Genomic DNA, 27,274 nt, shown 5'->3' on the forward strand with positions numbered 1-27,274 from the left:
ACTGGGAAATAGTATGCATATGCATGCGTACTGCATACTACACTACATACGTTGTAAGGGCAGCTGCAGTACATACTAAAAGTAAAAAGTAGAAGTATGCAATTTGGAACGCAGTGTCAGTTTGAGAGAGAAACATTTATTTTGAAGGAACAGGTGGATGAGAGAGGATGTTTAAAGATTTGCTGAGGTTTTATTGGTTGAAATTTCACTTTACAGCCATGAGCACAGAATGAGAACACTGTTTAAGATGTTCTGTTCAACAGGAAGCAGAGGTCATGTGAGATCATCAAGGCTTTGAGACAGGAAGAGTCGATTATAACATCACACTGATAGGGGATCTGTAAGTTATTACATTTGTGTGATATGACACCTGGTCACAGGTGTGAACCCTGATCAAAATAAACACTGTGTGTGGTGTGTGTGTGTGTGTGCACTCACAGTGAAGTGTTCTTGCAGTTGGGTTTTAAAGGTTTTGAAGGCAGCCATGATGCCTGATCTCAACTCCTCCTCTGACTCTGTCCCCTCAGCTGGCAACTCTGAGGACAGGAAACAGGAGGTAGAGCTGATCAGCTGATCACAGGACAGTTCATGTAAATAATAATAATAAAAAAAACTGATCTGGGATTACTGGTCTGGTTCATTTTGGTCTCTTGCCTTTCAATGCCAAATGAGGCCCCTCCCCTTCTGGTTTAGACTCCGCCCTCCTCCTCTGGGCCAGCTGCTGCTCAGCAGCTCCTGAAACAAACAGAACACAGCAGGGGGTGAAGATGAACCTGCATCACACCTTTCATGTTGATTTCAAAGCAGAGTTCTGTTAAAACTGTGAAACCAAAAAAACAGAAAATATAATCAACCTGATACAGACCCCAGTAACCTTTTGTACTCTGAGGCAGGGTGGGACAGTGAGTGACAGAGGGGGTGGGGACAAGGTGAGGCTAGACCAATCACAATAAAGTAGTAAAAGGTTTATCACACCCACTGCAACATGAGTGATGTCATATCCTGCTGCAGTGTGATTGGCTCCTTTGTTCCCATGTTGGAAACTGGCCGGGATGTTCCAGACAGTCCCAGACTCTAGGATGGGCAGTGTTTCTGTTACTTATGTTATGTTTTATCGTTGGTTTCTGACAGAGCTGAGAAACTTCAAATGTCATTTGTAACAAAAACCTGCATCACACCTTTCTGCTGTAATTTTGTAATTTCACCTTTCTGCTGTAATTTTGTAACTTCAAAATACTCTAACTACTTTCTCCATAATTCATAAAATTAAAAAGAATGAAGAACAATATATTTTCACGCACACATACACACGCACACACACGCAGTGAGTTGTGATGACATATAGTGTTTTGGTAATCAAGTTTATCTCTGCCAGGATGCGACACGGTGTCACACTGACGGCACCTTTGCCAAATGCTTGGGATTTTTTTTTTCCCTATTTTCCTTAATCAGTTATTATGATTCCTTTATTTCTAGTGTTCTTGTTTGGTGTTTTTTTTTTTATCATGTCTGTGAAGCCCTTTGTGGTACACTGTCGTATGAAATTTGTTTGCAATTTTAATTTTAACCAAGTCAGTCATTCAGTCATATTGCCATATGATGGTGATCATATGGACATTAAAAATGTCATGTCCACATAGAAACATCAGAGGTAATTGCTTTCACATTCCAGAATGAGCGAGTGTCCTTGCTGGAGTAAAACATGTCATTCATCAGGAACAATGGCATTTACAAGGCTTCTGCACAACACAACTGATGGTCCCAACCCCATTGATAAAGCAAGAAATTCCACTAATTAACCCTGATAAGGCACACCTGTGAAGTGAAAACCATTTCAGGTGACTACCTCTTGAAGCTCATGGAGAGAATGCCAAGAGTGTGCAAAGCAGTAATCAGAGCAAAGGGTGGCTATTTTGAAGAAACTAGAATATAAAACATGTTTTCAGTTATTTCACCTTTTTTTGTACATAACTCCACATGTGTTCATTCATAGTTTTGATTCCTTCAGTGAGAATCTACAATGTAAATAGTCATGAAAATAAAGAAAACGCATTGAATGAGAAGATGTGTCCAAACTTTTGGCCTGTACTGTATGTTATAGTGCATATGCATCGTTTATGCATCTGCCCCCAGCAGGTTGTGTGGCTACTTGCAGGTAACTGATAATAAACTGCAGGTGGATTTATAACAGCTCAAGAAATCGCAGGTCAAATGCACATTTATGGGGATAGTAAATCATTCCAAATCATTTCCATCTTGACTGTTTATGCGGGTGCCTCAATAACAGAAGAAAAAGCATTAGATGTTCTAAATACTGGAAAGCATTTTTTTCCTCTTCACATTTTCAGAATTCATTAATATTCTGCAAGCCAGAAATTTGGGAGTCACTTGTCTGCACAATTTATCTTTTAGTGACACGACCAGCTGAAAACAAAGGAGGGCAAACAGTTTTAACTTCTGTAATTAAAAAGGCCCAGCCGATATTACTCTGGACCATACAAAACCATACGCAACTGAGTTCTACTGAGCCAAGATACTAAATTAGTTCATCATTCTCTTCCATCTCGTTAAGAACATCTCAGACGTCAAAGAACAAGAAATAAAGGAAAGAACAAACATGACAGAAAAAGTCAAACCTGTGTTTGGAGCTGCTCTCTTCCTCCCAACGCTGAAGACTGCCTGCAAAACAGAAACAACAACATTACACAAAGATAAATAATATAATTTATAAACTCATCTCACAGAGCAGAGGCCTCACTTCTTTCTGGCATACAGTCTGGACCTTTTGCAAAGATTATTTTAATAAAGGGTTTGGGTTACATTATAATTTTTATACCTTGGAAACAATTTCTCAGAACAATTCACAAACCAACAGTTGATTCCTGCTGTTGAATCTTTAAGTTGACAGATATTCTACAAAATTATTGCTGCTGAAAAAAACGTTCATATATTTAACATGAATTCTGTAGTGAGGAAGAGGAAGACCAGGTCATCTTGTTCAACATAGTTCATTTCTGAATATATAACCCACATGTTCAACCTTAGTGTTATGTCTGGTATCATCCCAACACATTGAAGACTGCCTATGTTCTTCCTAATCATAAAGGTGGTAGCAAATCAAACTTACTTACAAACTTAATTACTGTTCAATTTCAAAACGATCTTGTCTTGCAAAAATATTGGAGTCTCTAGTAAACAAAGAGTTGTAATCATTTTTAACCACTTAATTCCTTACTAACTCTATTTCAGTCTGGCTTTAGGCCTAAGCATAGCTCTGCCACATCTTTAGTTATTGATAATGCAATCTCAGCTTTGGGGAAAAAATACTGTGCTGCTCTCTTTATTGATTAAACAAAGGCCTTTGACACAGTTGACCACTCTGGTTTTGACACTGGTAGCTGCTGGTGGTTTCAGAATCATTTCTCTGGTAGGTTGCAGCCTTATTTACTATTTATATAAACAATTTTACCTCCTCACTGTACAATTGTGTAGGATTCAGGTTTTCTAGGTTTGGAGCCCCCACCAACAAAGGGAATATCTGCTGTTTGACCGGAGGCTGATCCAGCCTGAACAGCCATCTCTGCCTGCCTGAGAGTCGTAAATGTGTCCTATTTGTCACCCTGGGGCCACCTGGAAAAATACTGAATAAACATTGACCCATACCACCGAGAGGACCGAAGGATCCCAACGTCACGCTCTGGCACCATCAAAGGCCTTAACATTTCCTTGGATTAACCAACCCTTAATTTATAGGTATAAGAGGTCAAAAAGGCACAGGAACGGTCTGGCAGGAAGGAATACGAGACCTAAAACCCCCACCTACACCTACACACACACACTCACACTCACACCCACAATGGACATCCTGAATCCTTCAGGAGCTTTGTTGCATCCTAAAAAGGTGAACTTTATCCTTGTCAATGGACTGTGCAGCTATATGAGTAACCAAAGGGTCAGCAAATCAGTAGCAAGGGTCAGGCTTGTTGGAGAAGCCTAAGTTACATCTGCTTGAATGAATTGGTAGATGTGGATGCGACTGTGTTGTGATTGCGTACGTCATGTTTGGTATCATTACGCTACTCAGGGTGAGATGAAGTCAAGTTTTAGGTAATCTCCAAAATTCCTCTTACAGGTTGAATGATATGAAAACCTGTTAGAGGAATACTTCCATCCTAGGGCCATTAATTCCCTGTCTGTGAAACCCCCCCTCAGGCGGCCCTGACTGGTCAGCAAGTTGAGACGAGGGGCATCCCTCCTAAAGTTGATGATACAGTTAGTCGCCTGATTGGCCAAACTTTCCCGCCTGAGGAGGGACTGCAGGGGTTAAAACCTCTGTGTACCTGAGAGAGAATTAGAGCTTATACCATCAGAGCTTCTCACCGAGAGCTTACTCCATCCGAGCTTCTCACTCCAAAGCCTCCGCAGGGAGAGCTTACAACGTGAGAGCTTAGACCAGAGGTGTCAAACTGGTGCCATGGAGGGCGGAGAGGCTGCAGGTTTTCATTCCAACCCAAAACTCCACCAGGTGATTTCACTGATCACCCCACCTCCAAGCAGAGAGGAGGGACCAATCAGTGAAATCACCTGGTGGAGTTCTCGGTTGGAATGAAAACCTGCAGCCTCTCCGCCCTCCATGGCACCAGTTTGACACCCCTGGCTTAGACCATCAGAACTCCTCACCGAGAGCTTACACCATCAGAGCGTCTCATCGCAAAGCCTCCGCAGGGAGAGCTTCCAAGACCCACGCACCCGCAGAGCTTCTCCTGTGCGACTCCGTTCCAGCGAGCGTCTGTTCCATCTCGAGCCTTAGCTCCAGCTCCGCACACTGCTATCCTCTCCGGTCTTCTGCTGCAACCAGCTGGCCCTCCGTCGTCAACCCCGCAAACTTCAAAACTCCGGCAAGATTTGCTTCCAGGCTCAAGAAAGTAACCTAACCCTCTATTTGTCTAGGCTCTGGTGCAGTATTTTAACTTCATTGGTTTACACCCCGCATTCCCAAATTGACGGTAGAAATAATCAGGGCTCACTCTCTGAGGTACATTGATTCATTTTACGTAGTTGCAATATCTGTTTCGGTGCCACTTTTCAGTTACCGTTTGTTTGTTATCCATTCCATGTTTTTCAACCCTCTTTGCCCATCCATTACATGCCTCATCGTTTTTTGGCTGTTTGTATTTTGTTTGCCTTAATCATATATTCATATATATTTCATTCTACCATAGTTAGTTGTTTATAATCAGTAGTTGTAGTAATAAAGTGTGTTAAATTCACGTTCATTGTTGAGTGGTTTTGTGAGTGGAATTCTTGATCCCTAATCGGAAAAGATCTAACTGCCCTTGTTGTGTTTATGATTATTTCCATGCCTAGGCTATCATTTCTAAAGGTGTAATATTCCCGATACAAACAATTTTTCTGCCTGATCACCAGAAACATAGTTCAATCGGTCATTGTTACATCTCTCCTCCGGCCAAGTTGCCGTAATAAACTAATCATCACTCTCAGGGTGGTGAATAATTTATTCTTATCATTTCCCCATTTATTTGTGATAGTCTATTCAAGCGATTAATCCTACAATAATAATGTTTTACGTTATTGGAATAATAAATGTTTTGACTCGGGTTAGGTTAACATCACTGCTTGTCCGTTCTGACTCTAACGTTACATTAACATTGAAGTTGATGTGAACTAACCCTAACCTGCTCTGGAGTGTAGGGGCAAAGCCAGTGTTTACAATGTTAACATAAGCTAACCTAACCGTTGCGAGAACATAATGAAATGGACAACAGCATCGTCAGATTGAATTGGAGATGCTTGAAATGCTAGCTAGTTGCATTAGAACATGTTAGCTAGGGAGCTAACCTTTGCCAGCATAAACGCTGCCAGTCCTGGATGTCCACGTGTAACCTCAACTCTGTCTCGTACTATGCTCTTATGCATAAAGGGATTCAGCACCATGTACCATGTAGGCTACTAATGTTATTTATGTAGGGGAGAGTGGGGTAATTTGTGCCAAGGGGCAAGTAGTTCCACCCCTGTTATCTAGAAAACCATAAAAGAAGTTGGTCATGTGACCACATATTTTTGATGAGGCATCCATTACACTCATCTTATAAAGAAGGGAGACACATGGCTTGAGAGGTAAGCACATTTAAGTTCAAAAAACATTTTTTTGCCCTCCAAAGTAAAATTTCCATGATAAAGGTTTTTTGATTGCTGTGTTTGAACAATTATAGAAAACTTTGAAAACAGTTCACACAGGTTTTAGTACTTCAGTAAGCTACACCATGAGTCTATACAGTCAGCATGATGTTAGCTCAAAACACCTGGGGGAGGCATTTTTTTCAAAATGGTGGGCTTGGGGTAATTTGTGCCAAAGGGCCTTGGGGTAAGTTGTGCCAGTGGCACAACTTATGATTATATACTATATATTACTTTATTGTATTTTATTGTTATTGTACATTGTCTTCTTACCTTTGATCACTAAAACTGTTCAGATTCAGATGAAGATGATTTGCAGGTGCTCATTTTGGAAGTTTTATTTTGTTCTGGGTATGTGTTCATGTGGCGCTAGGCCTCGTTATAGAAAAGTGGCCTGTGAGCTTGTTAAAATAATAAATAAATGTTAAATAAATCATTTTGTATTGAATTTGTTTTGCTTTTATATAGCATTATCATTTGTGCGATTAAAATGATCTGTTTTACTTCAATTATCAATGGCACAATTTTCCCCAGTATATTCTCTCTAATGGCACAATTTACCCCACACCGGGGGCAAGTTGTGCCACAAAACCACTTTTTTTTTTGAAAGCTATATTTCTCAAACAGTTTATATAAGATCCAAAGTGATTGTTCCCAGGGATGCACAACATCCTAAACTATATGTGCATATTTTAGTTGGAGGCATTACTGTAATCCCCTTGCTTTAAAGGCACTTTAAGTAAAAAATGGCACTACTTACCCCACTCTCCCCTACTGTGCTTTTATGCATAAAGGAGACAAAGGTCAGCTCTTTACTAAGCTTTATTCATCATCATTCAACATACGGTCTGTCCGCTATTTATGGTCAGGGAACCTGAACTACAAAAAGTTCCTACTCTTGGCCTGCTACGGTTGTCTACTGATTTGGCCTTCTGCAGACCAAAAGTTGAACATAAGTTCAATTTGTTTGATCAAACATTTTCTACATGATTCTATGAGACAGTATTTTGATAAGAATTCAGTTAAACACGGAGGTACTGTTAGTACAACTAAACATAGTCGATTTCTAACATGCTTGGTGGTTTAGTCCAATCACAGTGCAGCTAAATTGTAAACAGCCCTTGTGAGCCAATCAAGAACTCAGCCTACCCTGGTTGGTCCTGCCTATCTAAGATCTATCTAAGCAGTTAGATGCAGACTTCAAAACAGATTACTGAACATTCCATTCATTGATTTCAATAGTAATAATAATCGGATTCAGTAATCAGAGTATTAATCAGACAACTACAAAATTGCTGTATTTGTGACAACTCAGAATAGCTAGATTGACACTCAATGAAAATAAGACAAACTTCTATAAAGCCTTAGGCCAACCATTGGTGGGTGGCTGGGTGCTGGTTATGTCACTGTCATATTAGTGCGTGCTGCTTTGCTATTCCAGTATTTTGAATCCCATAATATTCACCTTTCTGTCCATAAATTAAAGAGAAAATGAGAAAATGAGAAAATGAGAACCCCTGTCTGGGAGTATTTCACAGAGCTTGGCCATGCCAAGGCACAATGCAACATCTGTGACAAAACAATAAGCATGGGGTCGTCAATGGCAAAAGTAAAAAAATACTTCTAACTTGTGGACCCACCTCAAACACATCCATCCACAAGCCCATGCTGAGGCCTTGAAAAAGGAGGAGGAGGAACCAAAGAAAACACATGCCACTGTCCCTGAACTAATGGACAAGAAGAAGATGGGAGCATGGGATCCTAAAGACCCAAGAAGTAAGGAGCTGAATAAGGCCATCATGGAGATGATAGCGACAAATAACCTCCCATTCACATTTGTGGAAGGAGGATTTTCCTGGGAAATATGACAAAGTCAGGAAAAACGTACATGTATATTTGTGCTGTATAAAACACACACACACACACACACACACACACACACACACACACACACACACAGACTCACACAGAGTCTCTCTCATTGGGAAGCTGCCCTGTGGTGCTCACACCATCCAGCTCACTGTAAACAGTTCTAAGACATCAGTGTTCCAGAGGAGAGGCTGGTACCTGGAGTATCACTGCCTGACCCCGAATACCAGCCAACACATGACCTTACTCAATCAGGTAACATTGTCACACTGTCTCAGATTTGATTTAAACTCAGAGGCAATTGTTAAAAAGGGTCAGCAAAGAACCCACTTATTGCAGACGTTGAACTCCTTTAATGTGTCGAAATCTGTCTTGTGTACTGTACCCCTGTCATACATTGAGAGCCTGTTAACTTTTTCTTTTGTGTGCTGGTTTGGTGGTTTGTCGGTGAAAGACAAAAAATGTCTTGGCAGTGTTGTCAAAGTCTTTTCAAAAAATATTGGAGTGCAGCTGACTGATCTAAACTCTCTCTGGGAGCATCAGGTCCTCCAGAGAGCAAAAAGCATCATCAACAGCGAGCATGCTCTATCAAAAGAATTTATACTTATGACGTCAGGGCGGCGTTACTTGTCCCCACCCAGAAAGACAAACAGGTACTCCAGCTCATTCATTCCCTCTGTCATTAAGTTGCTGAATGCAGACTAGATCTCTTTTGGTTCTTTTGGTGCCTGGCACAGTTTTTTGTACTAACCCTTTAGGGCTCTCTATAAGTTTATATTCTGCATGCAATATTCCCTGGCACTTTACTCTATCCAGAGCAACATTATTGTGCAATATACTCAAGCACTTTATACATCTGTTTCTATTTCTTTTAGTCGGTCTTGTATTTTTTATGAACTCTCTTAAGCATTTTGCACTTTAAACAGCTGTTTCTTTCTTTCTTTGTATTCCTTAAGCTGGGTTTGTACTTTCGTCTCCCCGCTGGTCATTTATTGCCTCCTCTGTTCCTGTGTGTAGGAGAATGTGTTGTTTGCTTGTTTTGTTTATGTAAAGTCGGGAATGTAGAAACTGAATTGCCTTTTGGGGATAAATAAAGCAATCTGAATCTGAAACTAACCTACTTTAAAAGCACGTCCATATTTGGAAATTGGTCTTAAACTGTGAAAAGTCAAAATCGCTGCTTTTTTTCAAATGCAAGATACACTGATTATGACACCCTTGGGTTAGGGTTGGGGGTTGGGTTCTGCTGATAACATCCTAATAGAGAGAGTGGATCATTATAAATATCCAGGCATTCTGATCAATGAAAATGTCACCTTTAAACCTCACACTGATATGTTGTTATCAACGCTGAGAGTGAAACTGACTTTTATTTTAGAAATAAATTGTCCTTTACGTTATTTATAAGAAAACATATTATTGAAGCAGTGTTCCCCTCTCAACTGGATTAGGGTTAGGGTTAGATTACAGGGATTACAGGGATGAGATTCATCAGTGGAGGCAGTTAGACGCCGCTGCCTTCTGCATCCCGGAGGGATCAGCATCTGTTCTTACATATTTATAAAACTTTTATTTTCTATATTTTATTTATTTATCTACTTGTGAGCATTGATAATTTGTCCTTGTTTTTAACTACATTTTCTTCTGTTATTGCTATTCTATGTTCTGTATAGACCTCCGCACTGTTAAAAACGAGGGTTCTCCCTCAATGAGATTTCCAAGGTTTTAAATAAATAAAATGAATGAATGGTTATTCTGTTAGTTAAAACATTTATACTTAAAACTCAGTGAAGAACTCATTTGAATTTAAGTTTCTTTAAAAATACACTGAAAGCTGATTTCTTTTGGAAAAAAAAATTGCTACAAACCATGACAAGATTACCCAGCACAGTACGCTCTCCATCTGATGTCATTTATTTTCTTTTGTCTTTTTCTTTTTAATTGGCTTTTTCAGGTTTTCATGAGGTTGTATAATCATGTTGTTGTGCGCATTGTTTGCCTGTATTTATAAAATGGCAGAAACTTGTTAACCTGCTGATGCCATCTTTACTGTGTGGTGACCATGGTAACTAGATTTACAAGTGTTTATTCTAGGTAACAGGTGTGTGTGATAGATCAAGAGATCCCAAGTCAATCTTCCTGGACCAACTTAAAATTGGATTTGCTACTGGAAATCCAAACTGGGAAAAATCCAGTCTTACACGCTTCCTGTCGATTTGAGCCAATACGCCTCAGCCCTAACCCTAACCCTAACCCTGATCCCCATGATCACAGTTAATTTTGTGTTTTCGCACAGTGGCATATTAAATGTTAGTTAATAAAATTAAAATCATACAATTTAACTTATTTCTGTGAACAAACTGCAGATGTTTTTCTTACAAAGTTCATGTAAAATGGCAAATTGCCAGTCAGTTTAACTAGTCAACTGGAGGTTTGCTAACTAACTGAACTAACTAGTCAGTCTCTACTTCAAGAAATAAACTTAAGTTTGTTGTTTTTTGTTTTGTTGTAAAAGTTTGTGTATGACTTTTTTTTTTTTTTTTTATAGAAAAGGGAAATTACCGGCTCTCCACATTCAACTTCCTGTTCAATTTCCCCTTCCTGTTCCTGTGAGCTCTCTAGCGCCACCTGTACACCTGACAGAGAGAGAAAAAATAATTTCCATCAGCCTTTCTTATTTGCACTTTGCCTTACAGGATAAAAACAAATTCTTGATACAGCAAATGCAGAACAAAATTCCCCAACTGATACTAAAAGTTGAACTAAATGTTCATTTGAAGTGGATGGACTTTTAATTTGATAATAAATGTGATAATTAGCAAAGGAAAAAAAATGGCCACATAAAAACAAGTTGATGACAATGGTGATGATAATGATGAAGTTTTATTGGCAATCAGATTTTGTGAAAATTAATCTGAATTCGGTTGATCTTTTATGGCATTTCATTCCTCCATTCTAAGTAATTCAAATATTAAATTCAAATGCAGTTAAGAGACCAAGGATCAGTCGCTGCAGCAAACTGATCAGTCCGATCAATTAACCCCCTAAACATCCACATCCAGCGAGCTAATTAAGCTAGCTAGCCAACATGCTAACTCATTAATGGCGCTAATAATCAGTTTTGCAGTTATGTTCCATGAACTGTTGCCATGACGACAGCTGTTGCGCCCCTGAGTCATTCAGACACTGTGCAGCCTCTGATTGGACTGTGAAACGGAGTCTGTTAGTTGCAGCGAATGTTTACCCAGAGGGCTTTGCAGGTCAGTTCATTCAGAGGACCGCCCACCTGCTCACGTCACAGACATGCATAAAACTGGATGTCTGCTTTTTTGGTTTGTTTGTTTGTTTTTCAACAGAGCAATCTGCCTGTTTCACATTTCTGATTCTACATAATAAACAATATTTTACTGAGAGAAGCAAGGCTTAATTTTTACCTGATGACTTAGAAACAGTTTGTCTGACCTGAATCCATGTCTGCAGGATCTGATCTGGGTTCAGGGGTGGAAGATCTGATCTGGTCAAACAGAAACTCTGCTGTGCTTCTGCCTGGAGTCTGACATACAAACATGAAGACACAAAAACATCATAAGCTCTGACTGGCTCCTGCAGTCAACATCTGCAAACTACGAAACCTGCTGCTCAGACCTTTTACTGAATACAAACTGTTATACCAACTTTCCCGGACTTTAGTGGAGAGGAAAAGTCCGTCAGCACTAAAGAAAAGTCTCCATCTTTAAACAAAGTGTGTTAAAATTAAAGACATGTCTATGCTAACTTTAAAGTTTGTTAATATCAAAGAAAAGTCTTTAACTTTAAGGAAAAGTCTGTTAACTTTAAGGAAGTGCTTAACATTAGAGAAGACAAGACACCAGGCCTTAACCCTAACCCTTTGATCCAATGTTTTCAGAGTTTAGAAGCTCCATAAACTGAATCTTGCAGGGGTAACTAGCTAGGCAGCCCGGCCACAGAGCTGCTGTGAGCCAGCTGGAGAACCCTAACCCATAACCCCAACCCTAACCCTAACCCTAACCCATAACTCTAACCCTACCCAAACCTAACCCAAATTGCCAGGAGACAAGAGGCTTCTATTTCCCGGCAGCCCGTCTGTGGAGCCCCACCTGGTCTGAAGGTGACGGTTATATACAGGTAGGATTTGGTGTGTCATCTAACCCTAACCCAGCACCGTCATTTTGACAACAACATTCAAATGTAGCGCTACAGACGGCGGAGGAAGTGAGCGAGAGGGTCGGAGGTCAGGGAGGACGTATGTAGTGTGTCCCAATAGTATGCATACTGCATACTACACTGCATACTTCGTAAGGGCAGCTGCAGTACATACTAAAAGTAAAAAGTATAGGTATGTGATTTGGAATGCAGGGCAGGTGTCTGCACCTTAATCTGATTGGCTGTTTGACTCAGCTTTTAACTGAAGGTTTACTGGATGCGACTCAGAAATGGAAAAGTGAATTTAAAATTTTCTCAGAATTTAGGAAAGCGCATAGCCAAACAGACAAAAAAAAAAAAAAAAAGGCTAAAATTTTATCTTGGAAACTTTCTGCTTTTCATGGTTTGTTCTTCATCCAGTGGAAAAGGAAACAAAAGAACCTGAACTTCATGGCTTCTGAAGGGTTCCAGGTTCTTCTTGGTGGGTGAAAAGGGCCAGTGGACTCCTGAATGCACCATCTGTGCTTTAATGGAAGATATGTGATTGAGAGGAGATGGTCTTGATGTGTCTGTAACCATGGTTACCCTTACCAAAAAGGAGTATACTCAAGTATACTTATAAGTATACTTTTTATGAACTAAGTACTATATACTATACTTTCTGTGAACTAATACTTAGGTAAGTATACTTTTCAGATTACTTTGAATGTACTATCAGGAATATACTTAACAAAAGTATACTTAGTTTATACTGACAAGTACACAGACAAAGTTTAAGTATACTCCAAGTATAACATACTTGATACTTGTTATGGCTGCTTTGCCATAACACCATATAACACCATGAATCATCATATATATGATGATTCATATGCAGTGTGTATTTTCTTTTCTTTTTCTTTTTTTTTTTAATTGTAAAGCACTTTGGCACAGTGTTGTTGTTTTTAAATGTGTTTTATAAAGAAAGATGGATGGTACTTTAAGTATGAGTTGAATTCTGATTTGAGCATTGTGTACTGGCAACCTTGAACCTATAAACAGTATATATGTAAATATAGTAGTATTTAAGTGTAAATGTAGTCAAGTATAAGCAGTACATTACAGGTTCACTCACAGTGTATGTGTTATGGCAAAGCAGCCAATGTGTAAAATAGCTATACAACAAGCCAGCTAATACAGTAAAATAACACTCCATGTTGCAAGCAGGTACAACATTTTTATATACTTGTACTAAGTTTTAACTACTATTGGATAATATACTTAAAGTATATCAAGTATGTTATACTTGGATTATACTTAAACTTTGCCTGTGTACTCGTCAGTATAAACTAAGTATACTTTTGTTAAGTATATTCCTGATAGTACATTCAAAGTAATCTGAAAAGTATACTTACCTAAGTATTAGTTCACAGAAAGTATACTTAGTATACTCCTTTTTGGTAAGGGATTACTCTCTACCCCAACTTGTGGGTCTTTACACACTGGCCTTCTGTTTGTTTTCAGTATCTCAACTAAAATACAACAATTTTTCTCACACTCACAAGTTGCAGGGCTTTGATGTTCACAGCTGCTTTTAAAAACCACAAGGTCGCCAAGCAGGCAAAATGTGCCATCATTCAAGCGTGCTGCATTGTTAGATCTTTTTTTTTGGCTTTCATACCTTTCACTGTGGTAGCACTCCATCAATCAAAAAACATCGATATGACCAAAAGCAGTCAACAGTAAAGCGGTTACCCAAAGATTGACACAAGTTTTGAATGCCATGCCTATTTGTCACATTTGCTCTCACAGGGTTGGCGCCCAAACCCTGTAACACTTTCATTCAGTACCTCGCATTTTTCAGTTCTTCGTTCATTAAAGTGCATTTTTTTTCCAAGAGGTGTTTATTCACATGAGATACCTCTCCACTCAGCTATTTGATTCAAAGAAGACTGTGCCAACTCAGTAGACTAGTGGTAGAGCGTCCGCCCTGAGACTGGGAGGTCAGGGGTTCAATCCCCGGCCGGGTCAACAAATTCAAGTATGGTTGTAGTATGCATCAAGTATAAGTGTATTTCAAGTACATTGAAGGTAAAAGAGTAGTGCACTTTTAAGTTTATAAAAGTGCAATGTAAGTAAAGCAATAGTGTACTTGAAGTACACTAATAAGTATATGAATGGTTTACTTTAACTAAAGAATAGTACAACTCAAGTACAGGAAATAGTATAATTTAAGTATACTTATATATAAGTAAAGTAACCTTGAAGTTTACCCGAGTATACTCAAAAATGGGCCAAATCAGGGTACTTTTAGTATAAGTATACTTTGTAAGTATACTAATTAGTACATATGTAAGTACACTACTAGTACATAAATACAAGTATACTTGGTAAGGAAAGTACACTTGATAAAGTATACTCAAACTCCACTTAAGTATACTTGGAAAGGTAAAGTAGAAGTTTACTTCTTTTTGGTAAGGGTACAGCTGGGTTGAATCTGATCAAACTGATCAATAAGAGAGCCAAACACCTTCAGGATGTTTCCGCATAAAATATGAAATACAGAGTGGAGAGAGAGCCAAGGTCCTCTCAGCCGTTTGCCTGGGAGTTACCATCACACTGGTTACCTTGGTTACAGGGTAGTTGCCTTGGTTACAGGCTAGTTACCTTGGTAATAGGACAGTCCTCTCCACTGCTAGGGGATGATAGAGGCAGAACTGGAAAAGCAGGCACAGACAGGGGCCAAAGGTCAGGATAACACTGTTTTTGAATATTAGCTGGATTTTATTCAGACATAAGTACTGCTGAATACATGATGATGATAATGATGATAATAATAGTAATAGTAATAATAATAATAATAATAATAATAAAAATAAAAACAATAATAAATAACTTACAGAACAAAAGAGGAACAACGGAAAGATTCTCCTATGGCTGAGATCAAAACTGTTTTGCTTTTTTATTTTAAAGACATTATTTTAGTCATCTCTGCTTTATTTGACAGTGACAACAGTGAGACAGGAAAGGTAGGGGAGAGAGAGACAGGGCCTGAGGTCAGATTCAGATGCTGTGGCACACCTGGAACAGGTGAGCTACTTGGACACCACGAGAACAAAACTGCGAGCTCAAGCAAAGAGTCCACATGGTCTTCATCCCTGTGCATCACACCGGGACGTCCGAGGTGGCTCTCAGCCCGACCTCCGACCTGACCTCTGACCTGACCTCTAACCAGACCTGTGACCTCTGACCTCTGGGGGAAAGACTCACTCCTCAGGTGGCTCTGGGCTTTGGGCTTCTTGCTGATGTAGCATCTCCTGCTCGATTTGACTGCAAAGGGGGAGGCGGCCTGGACAGGGCCCCGCCCCCCCACAACATGAGGGGTCCTCTCCGGTGTCTGTTGCACAATGAAGGAAAAAAACATGAGGTAATAACAACAACAAATAACAAATGACAACAACAAAACACTTTATTTATGTAGCACTTTTCAGAGCAAAGTTAAAAGAGCTTCACAGAGATAAGATGACCCCACAGGAAGTAGAACAAACTCTGGAGGCTTCTATCTCGTACACAAAAATAAAAGTGTGGCTTCAGTGGTTTCATGTCCTCCTTTTTTCTATTTTACTGAACAAAATAAAAATGGATTCAAAATGACAGATGCTTCTAATGAGTGAAGATGATAAAAAGCCCAGGCTGATACATTTCAGTGGAATGAGAAAACAAACCTCAGGATTCTTCTCAAACCTGAAACAAACAAAAAACAACAAATCAGGGTTTTAAACAGCAGGAAGAGATTTTCAAAATAAAAGATGAAAGGTTTACTCACATCAGGATCTCTGGACTGGAGACAGTTTGGACATCTGAGAGACAGACAGGTTAGAGGAACAGGTGCGAGAGACAGACAGGTTAGACAATCAGGTAAGACAGACAGACAGAGAGGTGAGAGACAGACAGGTGAGTGACTGTGGATCAGGGTTTGGGTTCATGTCTCGCTGCTCGTGGCTGTAAGTCACAGCTCAGTTTCCCGCTCTCTCGAAGCTCCGTCCACTAATTTCCGTCTTCATCCAATCAAAACCCAGCACGCTCACCTCTACCCAAACGCTCGGCATCAGGTGGGATACCAGCTTCTAGGAGGAGTTTATGTATATTTCACTTTGTGTCAGAAGCACTTTGCTGGATCTTGTTGAATAATGTAAGGCTTCCATCAGCAGTTTTCTGCTAACAGACAAACAAACGGCGGCTCCAGTTCCTCTAAGACTAAAACTTCTGTTTAGTCACTTCAGCACTCTCAGATGAACAGTCGGCCCTGTGACAAAACTACAGGTTTTAGGCATCAGTCTCAACTGTTCTGAGATGAAAGCATCTGCCTCTGATGAAAAACTTCAGAGAACCTGTGAAATCGCTCAATCCTTCTCATCAGCTGAGAAAAATCACAAACGACAGTTACGCTCCTTTTAGGTCATTTAAGCTTCATCATATGTCGACCTCGCATCACAAACCCTCACCATCTACCCTTCCTAAGCTACATGACCAAATGCTGTGAACCAAGGATCTCTGATCTAAAAATCTAGTCGCTATTGCTAGATAAGTGAAACGGCAAATCCTTTTTCTTCAGTGACGTAGTGTGGTCCTCTGATGGCACCAGCCGGGTTTGTTGTGATTGTCGCGGTCACTGGTCGTGTTTTGGGTCATTTTGGCAACAAAAAAGTAAAGACTGAACTAGCACAATCATGTTTTAAATGGAACTGACTATAACACACACACACACACACACACACACACACACGTTTAATGAAGAAGTTCTCTGTTGGAGCATCAACCTACCTGCAGAGGTTTCTATGGCGACTGGTTTCCCTGGCAACCAGGCCTGTTCCTCTGTTGCTGCACTCAGCTGGACAGGAACAAGATGATGTCAGTCAGAGTTTTCATCCAAACTAAAACATGATAAAGCTACACACAATCATTTTTTCATGCATCCATGTCATGTTTTTGTTGTTTTCCTTTTCTTTTGCAGTAATCTCAGATCGCTGATTGTAGATTTTCTTGATCAGCATTTACTTTTATTGCACATCTTCAAGATTCAAGATGATTTATCATCACTTTGGTTATACTTCAAAAAGTCCAAACCAGGTTTTGAATTGGTCAGTCTCTGTATGACAATAAAAAGTCACTCATCTCCATTTTTCTGGCCTAAAAATTTCTGTTTGTGAAAGAGCTTACAGAGGCTTGGGCAGGGATTGTGCTGCTGCAATGCATTATGGGGTGGACACTGTTCTAGGTGTCAGAAAACTCTTACAAAAACAAGCAGATGACACACACACACACACACACACACACACACACACACAGCAGCAGCACCCGGTTCTGAAGCGTCAGTCTGGACTTCAGGACGTGGCCAGCAGCTTCCTCCAGCTGACTGTGATGCTCACAACTGAACCACATTTCAACCGTCTGAGCTGCACTGTTGTGGTGCATGATGGGATTGATCAGATGGATGGTCAGGATTGTCTCGTCTTCACTGGATTCTGGAAACACAAACCGAGAGTGAGTCTTTGATGGCGTCTAAGCTAACGCTAGCATGAGCTAACAGAAACGTTTCCTGTGTCGGCTGATCAGGAACTCCATGAATTTGTCCTGATGTTTGTGCTCAGGCCTGACGAGCCATGACAAAATTAATCAGAAAGTAGAAATAATAAATGGCTCATCATGGAAACATTCAGCATGACATCAATACGCACTTTGGATCTAATATGGCATTTAATTTACTGTCAAATTAATATGCATATCTAACTAAAAAAAAACGATCTAATCTATCTTAAAAAAGATAGATAAACTGTTTTCACACTACTGAAGGAAATCTGAAATCTTTGAGATTTGTCTTTTGAAAATTAATAAGTTGTTTACATATAAACTATGACTAATTACTTCTAATTAATATACTGAAATATTAAAGGCCCCATGGTGTACACTTTTCCAGGATTTTATTTTAACTGCTGATATCCCAGTAAGATGTATTTGTGGTTCTGAGTAGCTGTGGTCTGCTAAATATAGACAATTTTATGAGCCGTTTCCGCTCTACATCCTAAACTCCTCCCATCGATGCAATCCATTTCCGTTTTGGCGTGCTGGTTTGTTTTTAGCTAGCTAGCTCTGTCCTGCCGACGAAAGGAAATTACAGACGGATACTTAAAAAAAAAGTGGTTCAGGAACGACGTGTGCGGTAGTGTGCTGGCCTAGTTAACCTGAAGAGTCCACTGATCAGAGAGCCTCGTGAGGACCCTGTCTATCAGCACCCAGCCATGTTGTTCATTAAATACAGATAAACACAACAAATACTGTGTGCATTGTATTTTTTAATATTATATATGAATATTTGTATAGTGATGTAATTATGTGGGCTGCTTCTGTATTTTACGGTTTAATACCTGTTAGGATTAAACACGTTCTCTTTCTTGTTGAAGCCATTTGTTTAGTTTCCTCAAAGCAATTCATTCATCCAGTGTTATTAATGTACAGCATGAGCTTACTATGAATGATGAACTGTGTTAAAAGAAACTGTTACACTAAGGAACATAAGGCCTAGCATTCATGATCGTAGTTCAGTGCAATAATGAAATGAGATTACATTTTTACATTTACATAAACTTTTATTTTCACACAAACAGTCAAGGTGGTTGAACCGTGTTCCCACTGTAAGGACATAATTATTAAAATTGAAACCTCACGAGCAGCGAGCTACATGTCCAGACGAAGCTGCGTTAGCATGGAAGTTTGTTTACACCGGCGTACGCTGCGCAAACCACTTCCGGTGGACATGAAGTGCATTTTTGTTGGGTAATGGCGCCCCCCGGGGTTTGGTGCGTAAACTTGTCTATAGTTTCACAGCTCCTCTCTCTCGCCTTTCTCCTGGAGCTCTGGCAGCACGGCTCCTTTAGCCAATCAGAAGAGAGAATCAGCCCCTCTCCACTGATTGGCTGACTGTTTTCTGAGTGACATATGGTCGGGCCAATCACAAGCAAGTAACTGAAACTTATGCTGCTCAGTGGAGCTCAGTGGTAAACAGGAATCATCATCTTATATAGATCTATCAGACTGTCATGGCTACCGCCGAGCGAGATGTTATACGACCGTACGTGTTTGAGCCCGACTCCGATCCTGAACCACAGACGGCAGGAGACGCCGAACCACCTCAAATCTGTTTATTACAGAATGTTTCAGAATGGTAAGTTATATTTGTTTAACATGTTGTAATGTTAACAAGCAAATGTCACAGTACGGAGCAACGCTAATCAAAATAACAATAATGTGAAAACTCCATTGACGTAACGACGGTCTTAATCACTATTCGGCAATCCAGTTAACGGCTATAACGTTATCAACGGTACTAATGAAAAACTTTACAGCTACTGAAAATGTTCCCATCTTGATCAAACAGACAAAAAATCATGTACCGCTGCGGAGTTGACGCTGGTCCAGACGATGTGGGGACGGCAGGATCCTTCACCAACAGTTTCTCTGTGAAAGCGGCTTTGTGTCGCGGCGGCTCGGTGAAACAGTCGCCGCTGAAACGAGACCAGCAGACGAGCAGATGTGGACTAAACTCCTGCGGGACCCTGAGCCGCTGGTCTGTCCCGAGAGTTTCTTTTGGAAGAGCGAGCAGAGAAACGGGAGTCTGCTGGCCTCGTCTGTGGAGCAGCAACGTTTCTGCCACATGTGGCTCACCTGTTAGCTGGTTACCTGTTAGCTGGTTACCTTGGGAGGCGGGCCGGCTAGTTTAAGTGGGCGGAGTCGCCTTATGTGTGACATCACAGAAAGGAGGAAGTGCTGTCCGCTCGTCTTAAAGGGAGAGTTTCAAAGAACAGGCTGTGTGCATTTTTCTGTTTATCACAGGTTTAATGCGTGGGACAGTCTTTATGTGGCCTGAGAGCTTCACTATCACCAAAACACAACCACAACTGCATTTTTCCTGCCATGGGGCCTTTAAATGTTACCAAGCTTTTCATCTGTAATTAGAGCTGACCTTTGACCTCTTACTCTGCTTACTGACCGTTTTTTTTACAGTGGAGGCTGTAATGATTTACTTCCTGTTTCAGCAGGTGGATGGCCCCCCAGAGGTAACCCTGCAACACACACACACACACACACACACACACTCAATCAGGTCTTTATGGTCAAATAGCTGCTAAGAAACCACTACTAAGGAAACGCAACAAGCAGAAGAGATTTGTTTGGGCCAAGAAACAAGGAATGGACATTAGACCAGTGGAAATCTGTGCTTTGGTCTGATGAGTCCAAATTTGAGATCTTTGGTTCCAACCGCCGTGTCTTTGTGAGACGCAGAAAAGGTGAACGGATGGATTCCACATGCCTGGTTCCCACTGTGAAGCATGGAGGAGGAGGTGTGATGGTGTGGGGGTGTTTTGCTGGTGACACTGTTGGGGATTTATTCAAAATTGAAGGCACACTGAACCAGCATGGCTACCACAGCATCCTGCAGCGACATGCCATCCCATCCGGTTTGGGTTTAGTTGGACCATCATTTATTTTTCAACAGGACAATGAGCCCAAACACACCTCCAGGCTGTGTAAGGGCTATTTGACCAAGAAGGAGAGTGATGGAGTGCTGCGGCAGATGACCTGGCCTCCACAGTCACCGGACCTGAACCCAATCCAGATGGTTTGGGGTGAGCTGGACCGCAGAGTGAAGGCAAAGGGGCCAACAAGTGCTAAACACCTCTGGGAACTCCTTCAAGACTGTTGGAAAACCATTTCAGGTGACTACCTCTTGAAGCTCATGGAGAGAATGCCAAGAGTGTGCAAAGCAGTAATCAGAGCAAAGGGTGGCTATTTTGAAGAAACTAGAATATAAAACATGTTTTCAGTTATTTCACCTTTTTTTTGTTAAGTACATAACTCCACATGTGTTCATTCATAGTTTTGATGCCTTCAATTAGAATCTACAATGTAAATAGTCATGAAAATAAAGAAAACGCACTGAATGAGAAGGTGTGTCCAAACTTGGTAGTGTATACTGCAGTAATACTGTGTGTACTAAAGTAGTCCTGCGTGTATTGTAGTAGCACTCCATGTACTACAGTAGGACAGCATGATATGGCAATAGTACTGTGTGTACTGCAGTAGTACTGTGTATACTGCAATAGTATTGCAGTAGTACTCTGCAATACTGCAGTGCTCAGGTACCTCCGGCTCGTCGATGAAGAAACTGACTCGCTGGGATTCGAGGTTGAAGTCGATCCAGAACTCGTCCAGCTTGTCATCCTGAGGGCGGAGCAGCTGCACACGCAAACATTTGTCACAGGAAGTTCCCTGGCTGCAAACTTCCTGTGTTTAAATAAAGCTTTGAATAGATCCTGTACCTCCGTGGAGCCCAGAAACACTCTGAGGCAAGGAAACGTGTAAACCCTGAGAGACAGACAGGCAGAGACAGACAGACAGGTGTCAGGTCAGTTCATGTCCAGCCGGTCGGTCATGTGACTGAAGTTCAGCTCCTCTTACCTCCTCTCGTTTCCACGGTAACAGTTGACCGAGTTTAGGAAGCGTCGACAGTCCTGGTGATCACAGACAGACAGACAGGCACACAGGCAGAGAGACAGACAGCTGAAAAATGTGGTTGTGCTGTTAAACTGAAGGTCATCAATTTATTGATGAATACTTCATGTTATTGATTTATTTCACAGGGACGGTCTGCGGTTCAGCTTCTGCTTTGTACTTAGCTAGCAAACAAACTGGTTACCGTAGCAACAGCCAGATGGTATACTGGAGTTTTATTGGCTTAAACAGATTATTATTATGGAATAATAATTATTATTGTCATGGAAACACCTCAGTCCACTTTGTTGTAGTGACAGTTACTCACTTACAGTTAATTTGAATAAATGTTAGATAATTAATCTGTTAAATCACCGAAAACTGACCTGAGCTGACAGAGAGACAGAAAGACAGACAAACAGACAGGCGGGAGGCAGGCAGACAGACAGGTAAACACCCACCACCTCAAAGTCTCCATCTCTGATGTTGCAGAAGGCGCCGCTGATGTCACGGCTACAAAACCACTGATTGGCTCTCTGCTCTCTGTCCTTCCTGGGTGTCAGACGACACAAGGCCTCTGATAGGCTAACCTGCAGCTCGTAGTCTGAGAGACAGACAGGCAGATAGAGAGGGAGACAGATAGAGAGACAGGCAGACAGACACGCAGGCATACAGGCAGAATGAGGGAGACAGGCAGGGAGGGAGTTAGAAAGGCAGGCAGACAGGCAGATAGAGGCAGACAGACATGAGGGAGTTAGGCAGACAGACAGACAGGCAGCTGTCTCACCTCCCACAATCAGGACAGCTGCAGCCATCTGATCTCTGTAAAAAAAAAAAAAAAACAGGGAACAGAAGCAGAACATTCAAACTCTCAGACTGAAGCAGAATGATAAAACAGGACCTACAGAACATGTAGAACATGTAGAACCTACAGAACATGTAGAACCTACAGAACCTACAGAACATGTAGAACCTACAGAACCTACAGAACATGCAGAACATGTAGAACCTACAGAACATGTAGAACCTACAGAACCTACAGAACATGTAGAACCTACAGAACCTACAGAACATGCAGAACATGTAGAACCTACAGAACCTACAGAACATGCAGAACATGTAGAACCTACAGAACATGCAGAACATGTAGAACCTACAGAATATGCAGAACATGTAGAACCTACAGAACATGCAGAACATGTAGAACCTACAGAACCTACAGAACATAAAGAACATGTAGAACCTACAGAACCTACAGAACATAAAGATCATGCAGAACATAAGACCGACAGGTGAAGTGTTCCAGTGGTGTTGGTGCTGAGTGTCCAGCAGGGGGCAGCAGAGGAGTTTTGCTGCTGCTGAACCTTTGGACTCCTGATGTTTGTTCACATTTAATTCTAAAATCAAAATATTAGGAATATTCCTACAGAAGCTTTTTATTTTTATTTGACACGATATTTAAATTGACTGGAAAAACACTTTCAGGAAAGCCTGTTGTATTCGTACGCCCTAACCCTAACCCTAACCGGCATTAACCCCCGTCCCATCCGCTGTTAACCCTCGTCCCACCACAGCTAGTAAATATGCAGACAGAAATATCATGGAAGTACAGATGGTCACCTTCTTTAAAAACAAAAACAAAAACAGGATGTGACATGTGGTTCATGTTCCTGAGCCTCAGACACTGGAGAGGGAAGGGGGTCATCTTTTCATTTAATGATGTAATAACCAGCAAGCCCATCCACGTTTCCTATTGGCCAAGAGGTCAGAGGGGGACTGGGATGTGTTGCAGTTTGATTGGATCATGGTCTTTCCTTTATATGCCCTTTAGTTCTCTGAATTAAACCATTGTATTGTGTGTGTGTGTGTGTGTGTGTGTGTGTGTGTGTGTGTGTGTGTGTGTGTCTCACAGTATGTTACACTGGTTTGTGTCCGTCTGAATTTGTCTCCTCTGCTCTCTGCTCAGAGACTCCAGGATGCTGTTGTACGTCCGGATGGCCTGACACACATTCACATCATCAGAACACAGAACAGAACCGAATAAAGCAGAATACAGACAACACAACACAACACAACACAACACAACACAACACAACACAACACAACACAACACAGTACAGTACAATGCAGTACAACACAGTACAGTACAGTACAGTACAGTACAGTACAGTACAACACAACACAACACAACACAACACAACACAACACAACACAACACAACACAACACAACACAACACAACACAACACAGTACAGTACAGTACAGTACAGTACAGTACAGTACAATGCAGTACAATACAGTACAGTACAGTACAGTACAGTACAGTACAACACAACACAACACAGTACAGTACAGTACAGTACAGTACAGTACAATGCAGTACAACACAGTACAGTACAGTACAGTACAATGCAGTACAACACAGTACAGTACAGTACAGTACAATGCAGTACAATACAGTACAGTACAGTACAATACAGTACAGTACAGTACAGTACAACACAACACAACACAGTACAGTACAGCACAATACTATACAGTATAATGCAGTACAGTACAGTACAACACAACACAACACAGTACAGTACAATGCAGTACTATACAGTACAATGCAGTACAATGCAGTACAGTACAGTACAATACAATACAGTACAATACAGTACAGTACAACACAGTACAGTACAGCACAATACTATACAGTACAATACTATACAGTACAGTACAATCCAATACAATAGGAAACTTTCCCTACTTACCTCCAGTCTAAGTCTAAATATGATTCCTGGTTCCAGAACCAACCGAGCCAACTGGACCAATAACACCAAGAGCAGAGAGACAGGTGCTGACAGACAGACAGACAGACAGACAGACAGACAGACAGGTTAGAGTTATAGTTACAGAAATTAGAACAGAACCTGAATAACCCTGTGAAAAAAACATGACCCATAAGAAAAACTAAGATACAAACCTTGGAGAGAGGCTGGAGCCAGCAGCTGACAGACAGACAGACAGACAGACAGGCAGATAGACAGACAGGCAGGCAGACAGATAGACAGGCAGACAGGCAGACAGACAGACAGACAGACAGACAGACAGACAGACAGACAGACAGGTCTGTTAGTAACTGTTCTACAGAGGGAAACAGGGTTAGGATCACAACACAGAAATGAAATGAGTAGAATCTGCTGTGTTTAGGGGATTCTAAGGGAGTTTCTGCAGAGCAGCAGGTGTGCTCAGGTGTTGCTGATGACAGTTCAGGTGCGCTCAGGTGTTGCTGATGACAGTTCAGGTGCGCTCAGGTGGAGCAGGAGCTGTGTGTCAGTTCAGGTGCTGCATGTGAAGAGCGGTAACGTCACAGCGGCGTGATGAAGCTGTCTCGTGTTGATGCTCCGTCAGTCACAGCCGGGAAACGTGGCCTCCTTTTGGCTGAATTTGATACAACCAGGTTTTCTTCACGACCCAACATATCCCAGAATTCATTTCAGCATTGATGACAGGAGCAGCAGGACAGGATCCACTATGCTAGCTCATGCTAATGTTAAGAGTCCAGCCAATCAAACTCCTAAGTGCCGTTTCCCAAATAAGTGTGTGCAGAACTATGAATATGCAAATAGTCCCCGCCTACCTGTGAGTCTGTTTGGTTGTTGCTGCTTTTAAACACAGCAGTCAAACTTGGCTCCTCCTCCCTGGCTAAGCTAACCGCCACCAGCCAGTTTCCATACGATGGCAATGAAATGGACAGTATTGCCATCCTAGGAAAAAAAAACCTGGTTCTGCTGCTGTGATTTCCGTGGCTTCCTATTGGACGTGGTGATGTCGATCTGGCACCGCGCTGCGCTGTGATTGGCTGGGAGCGACACACCCGCTGCCCAAAGGCCGACGCCCAGAAGAGTCCTGAGCTCAGCAAAACAAGAAAATCCTGGCAGAGGGCGGGGTCTCTGCACACACACACACACACACACACACACACACACACACACACACACACACACACACACACACCCAAGCACACTTCTGATGATGGAGAGGATTAGGTTTGTTTTTTAGGGAAATCCTGCTCATTCTGCCTTTAAGTATAAAAAACAACAACACAGGTGCATTATGGGTCAGATGTGACCTGTTTAAAAACAGGAAAACGATGAGATTCACAAATAATAGCAGCAACCTTCCCATGATGCCCCTCACCAGGAAATAGTCATAGAACTGCTCCATCAGGCTCAGCAGGGGGGCGGAGTCTCTGTGGAGGTCAGAGGTCAGGAGGCCACGTAGCGTTTCAAACCACAGTAGCACCTGCAGAGACACCGACCTGATGACATCATCTGTCTCCTGACAGACGATGTCATCTGGTAACTCTGAAAAATCAACATATTGGCACTAAATTATTGATAATTAACAATATTTCCATGATTTAAACTGAAGTCATCAGAGGGAGAGCTGACGGCTTTTATTTTTGCCACAGGGTTAGGATTAGGATTAGGATTAGAGCCAGAGCCTCTTAACGGCCAGTCTGATGTCTGACATCATTAGCAGGGTGGAGTCAGTGTCTGACATCATTAGCAGGGTGGAGTCAGTGTGTGACATCATTAGCAGGGTGGGGTCAGTGTGTGACATCATCAGTAGGGCGGGGTCAGCATGTGACATCATCAGTAGGGCGGGGTCAGTGTGTGACATTTTTTGATTTGGATTTTTTCCCAAAAGTGTGTAATGCTCAGCCAATCACAGCAAGCTACATCAGCAGTTACCAGGGAAAACCAGGACAGGAGGGTTTTGAAAAACCAATCAGCGTTCAGATTTATGATAATAATAAAACAGTATGTTTCACTTACCACTAATCCACTTGTTACTGATTAATGATAATGATCGATCAGTGATCCCACCTTGGTTCCCAGTCCGTGTGTCAGCAGCAGCTGCAGGTCGTCGTCTCGCTCCGACACGATTCCCAGCGCCTTCATCAGCACGCCGACGCCGCTGAAGCCGGCCCGGTGCAACTCCTGGTATCACATCATCATTAATAATTATCTTATAATTACCATTAATAATAATAATATCATTATTGTGGGAGACGAAATCCCAACTCATCAGTTTTTATAAGCTGAACAACATTAAAGCTGCATTTCACCTCATTACATTTACAGTTTAACTTCCTGTTGCTTTCCTTCACGTCAGGATGACGTAGTTTTTAAAGAGCTGGAGCGTCTCTGCTGGTTGTTGATTTCACTGGTAAAGACTGGGCAGGTTTCATGTTTCAGAGAACTTACACAGAGCAGATGGAAAACTAGTAAAAACTCAGATTTCTGAGGAAAATTTGGGTGTGCTTGTTTTAGCTTGAAAAATATAAAGGGTGATTTAAAATTTGAAGCTTAAGTAGTTAAAGACGTATGTATCATAATCGCAATAGATAGGCCTCCTACAAACGGCATTTCCTGAGGAAAATGTGAAAACTTGAAATGTGGAAGCTAAAGGAAACTGGAAGCTAAGAACTGAATCAAGAGCTTCGTTATCGGCATCACTGATT

The 27,274-nt window shown here is 41.3% G+C and overlaps 1 protein-coding gene across 1 annotated transcript in view; it reads right to left on the reverse strand.

The window, feature by feature from the left end:
• The window catches only part of sycp2l (synaptonemal complex protein 2-like), a 42,132-nt gene that overhangs the window by 12,969 nt on the left and 1,889 nt on the right, over nt 1-27,274 (reverse strand). Inside the window, exons 3-24 of the mRNA XM_030062822.1 lie at nt 26,637-26,750; nt 25,945-26,049; nt 24,728-24,752; nt 24,516-24,601; nt 23,670-23,758; nt 22,547-22,581; nt 22,221-22,363; nt 21,727-21,779; nt 21,588-21,633; nt 21,412-21,504; nt 20,258-20,330; nt 17,569-17,735; nt 17,035-17,101; nt 16,037-16,070; nt 15,936-15,954; nt 15,481-15,607; nt 14,878-14,927; nt 11,530-11,620; nt 10,630-10,703; nt 2,637-2,679; nt 655-735; nt 439-536 (exon numbers count right to left, since the gene is read on the reverse strand). Of these exons, the coding sequence (XP_029918682.1) occupies nt 439-536; nt 655-735; nt 2,637-2,679; nt 10,630-10,703; nt 11,530-11,620; nt 14,878-14,927; nt 15,481-15,607; nt 15,936-15,954; nt 16,037-16,070; nt 17,035-17,101; nt 17,569-17,735; nt 20,258-20,330; nt 21,412-21,504; nt 21,588-21,633; nt 21,727-21,779; nt 22,221-22,363; nt 22,547-22,581; nt 23,670-23,758; nt 24,516-24,601; nt 24,728-24,752; nt 25,945-26,049; nt 26,637-26,750 (1,713 nt within the window). The remainder of the gene's footprint in view (nt 1-438; nt 537-654; nt 736-2,636; nt 2,680-10,629; nt 10,704-11,529; nt 11,621-14,877; nt 14,928-15,480; nt 15,608-15,935; nt 15,955-16,036; nt 16,071-17,034; nt 17,102-17,568; nt 17,736-20,257; nt 20,331-21,411; nt 21,505-21,587; nt 21,634-21,726; nt 21,780-22,220; nt 22,364-22,546; nt 22,582-23,669; nt 23,759-24,515; nt 24,602-24,727; nt 24,753-25,944; nt 26,050-26,636; nt 26,751-27,274) is intronic.

This window comes from Myripristis murdjan, chromosome 10, assembly GCF_902150065.1.
Source record: "Myripristis murdjan chromosome 10, fMyrMur1.1, whole genome shotgun sequence".
Taxonomy (NCBI): Eukaryota; Metazoa; Chordata; class Actinopteri; order Holocentriformes; family Holocentridae; genus Myripristis; species Myripristis murdjan.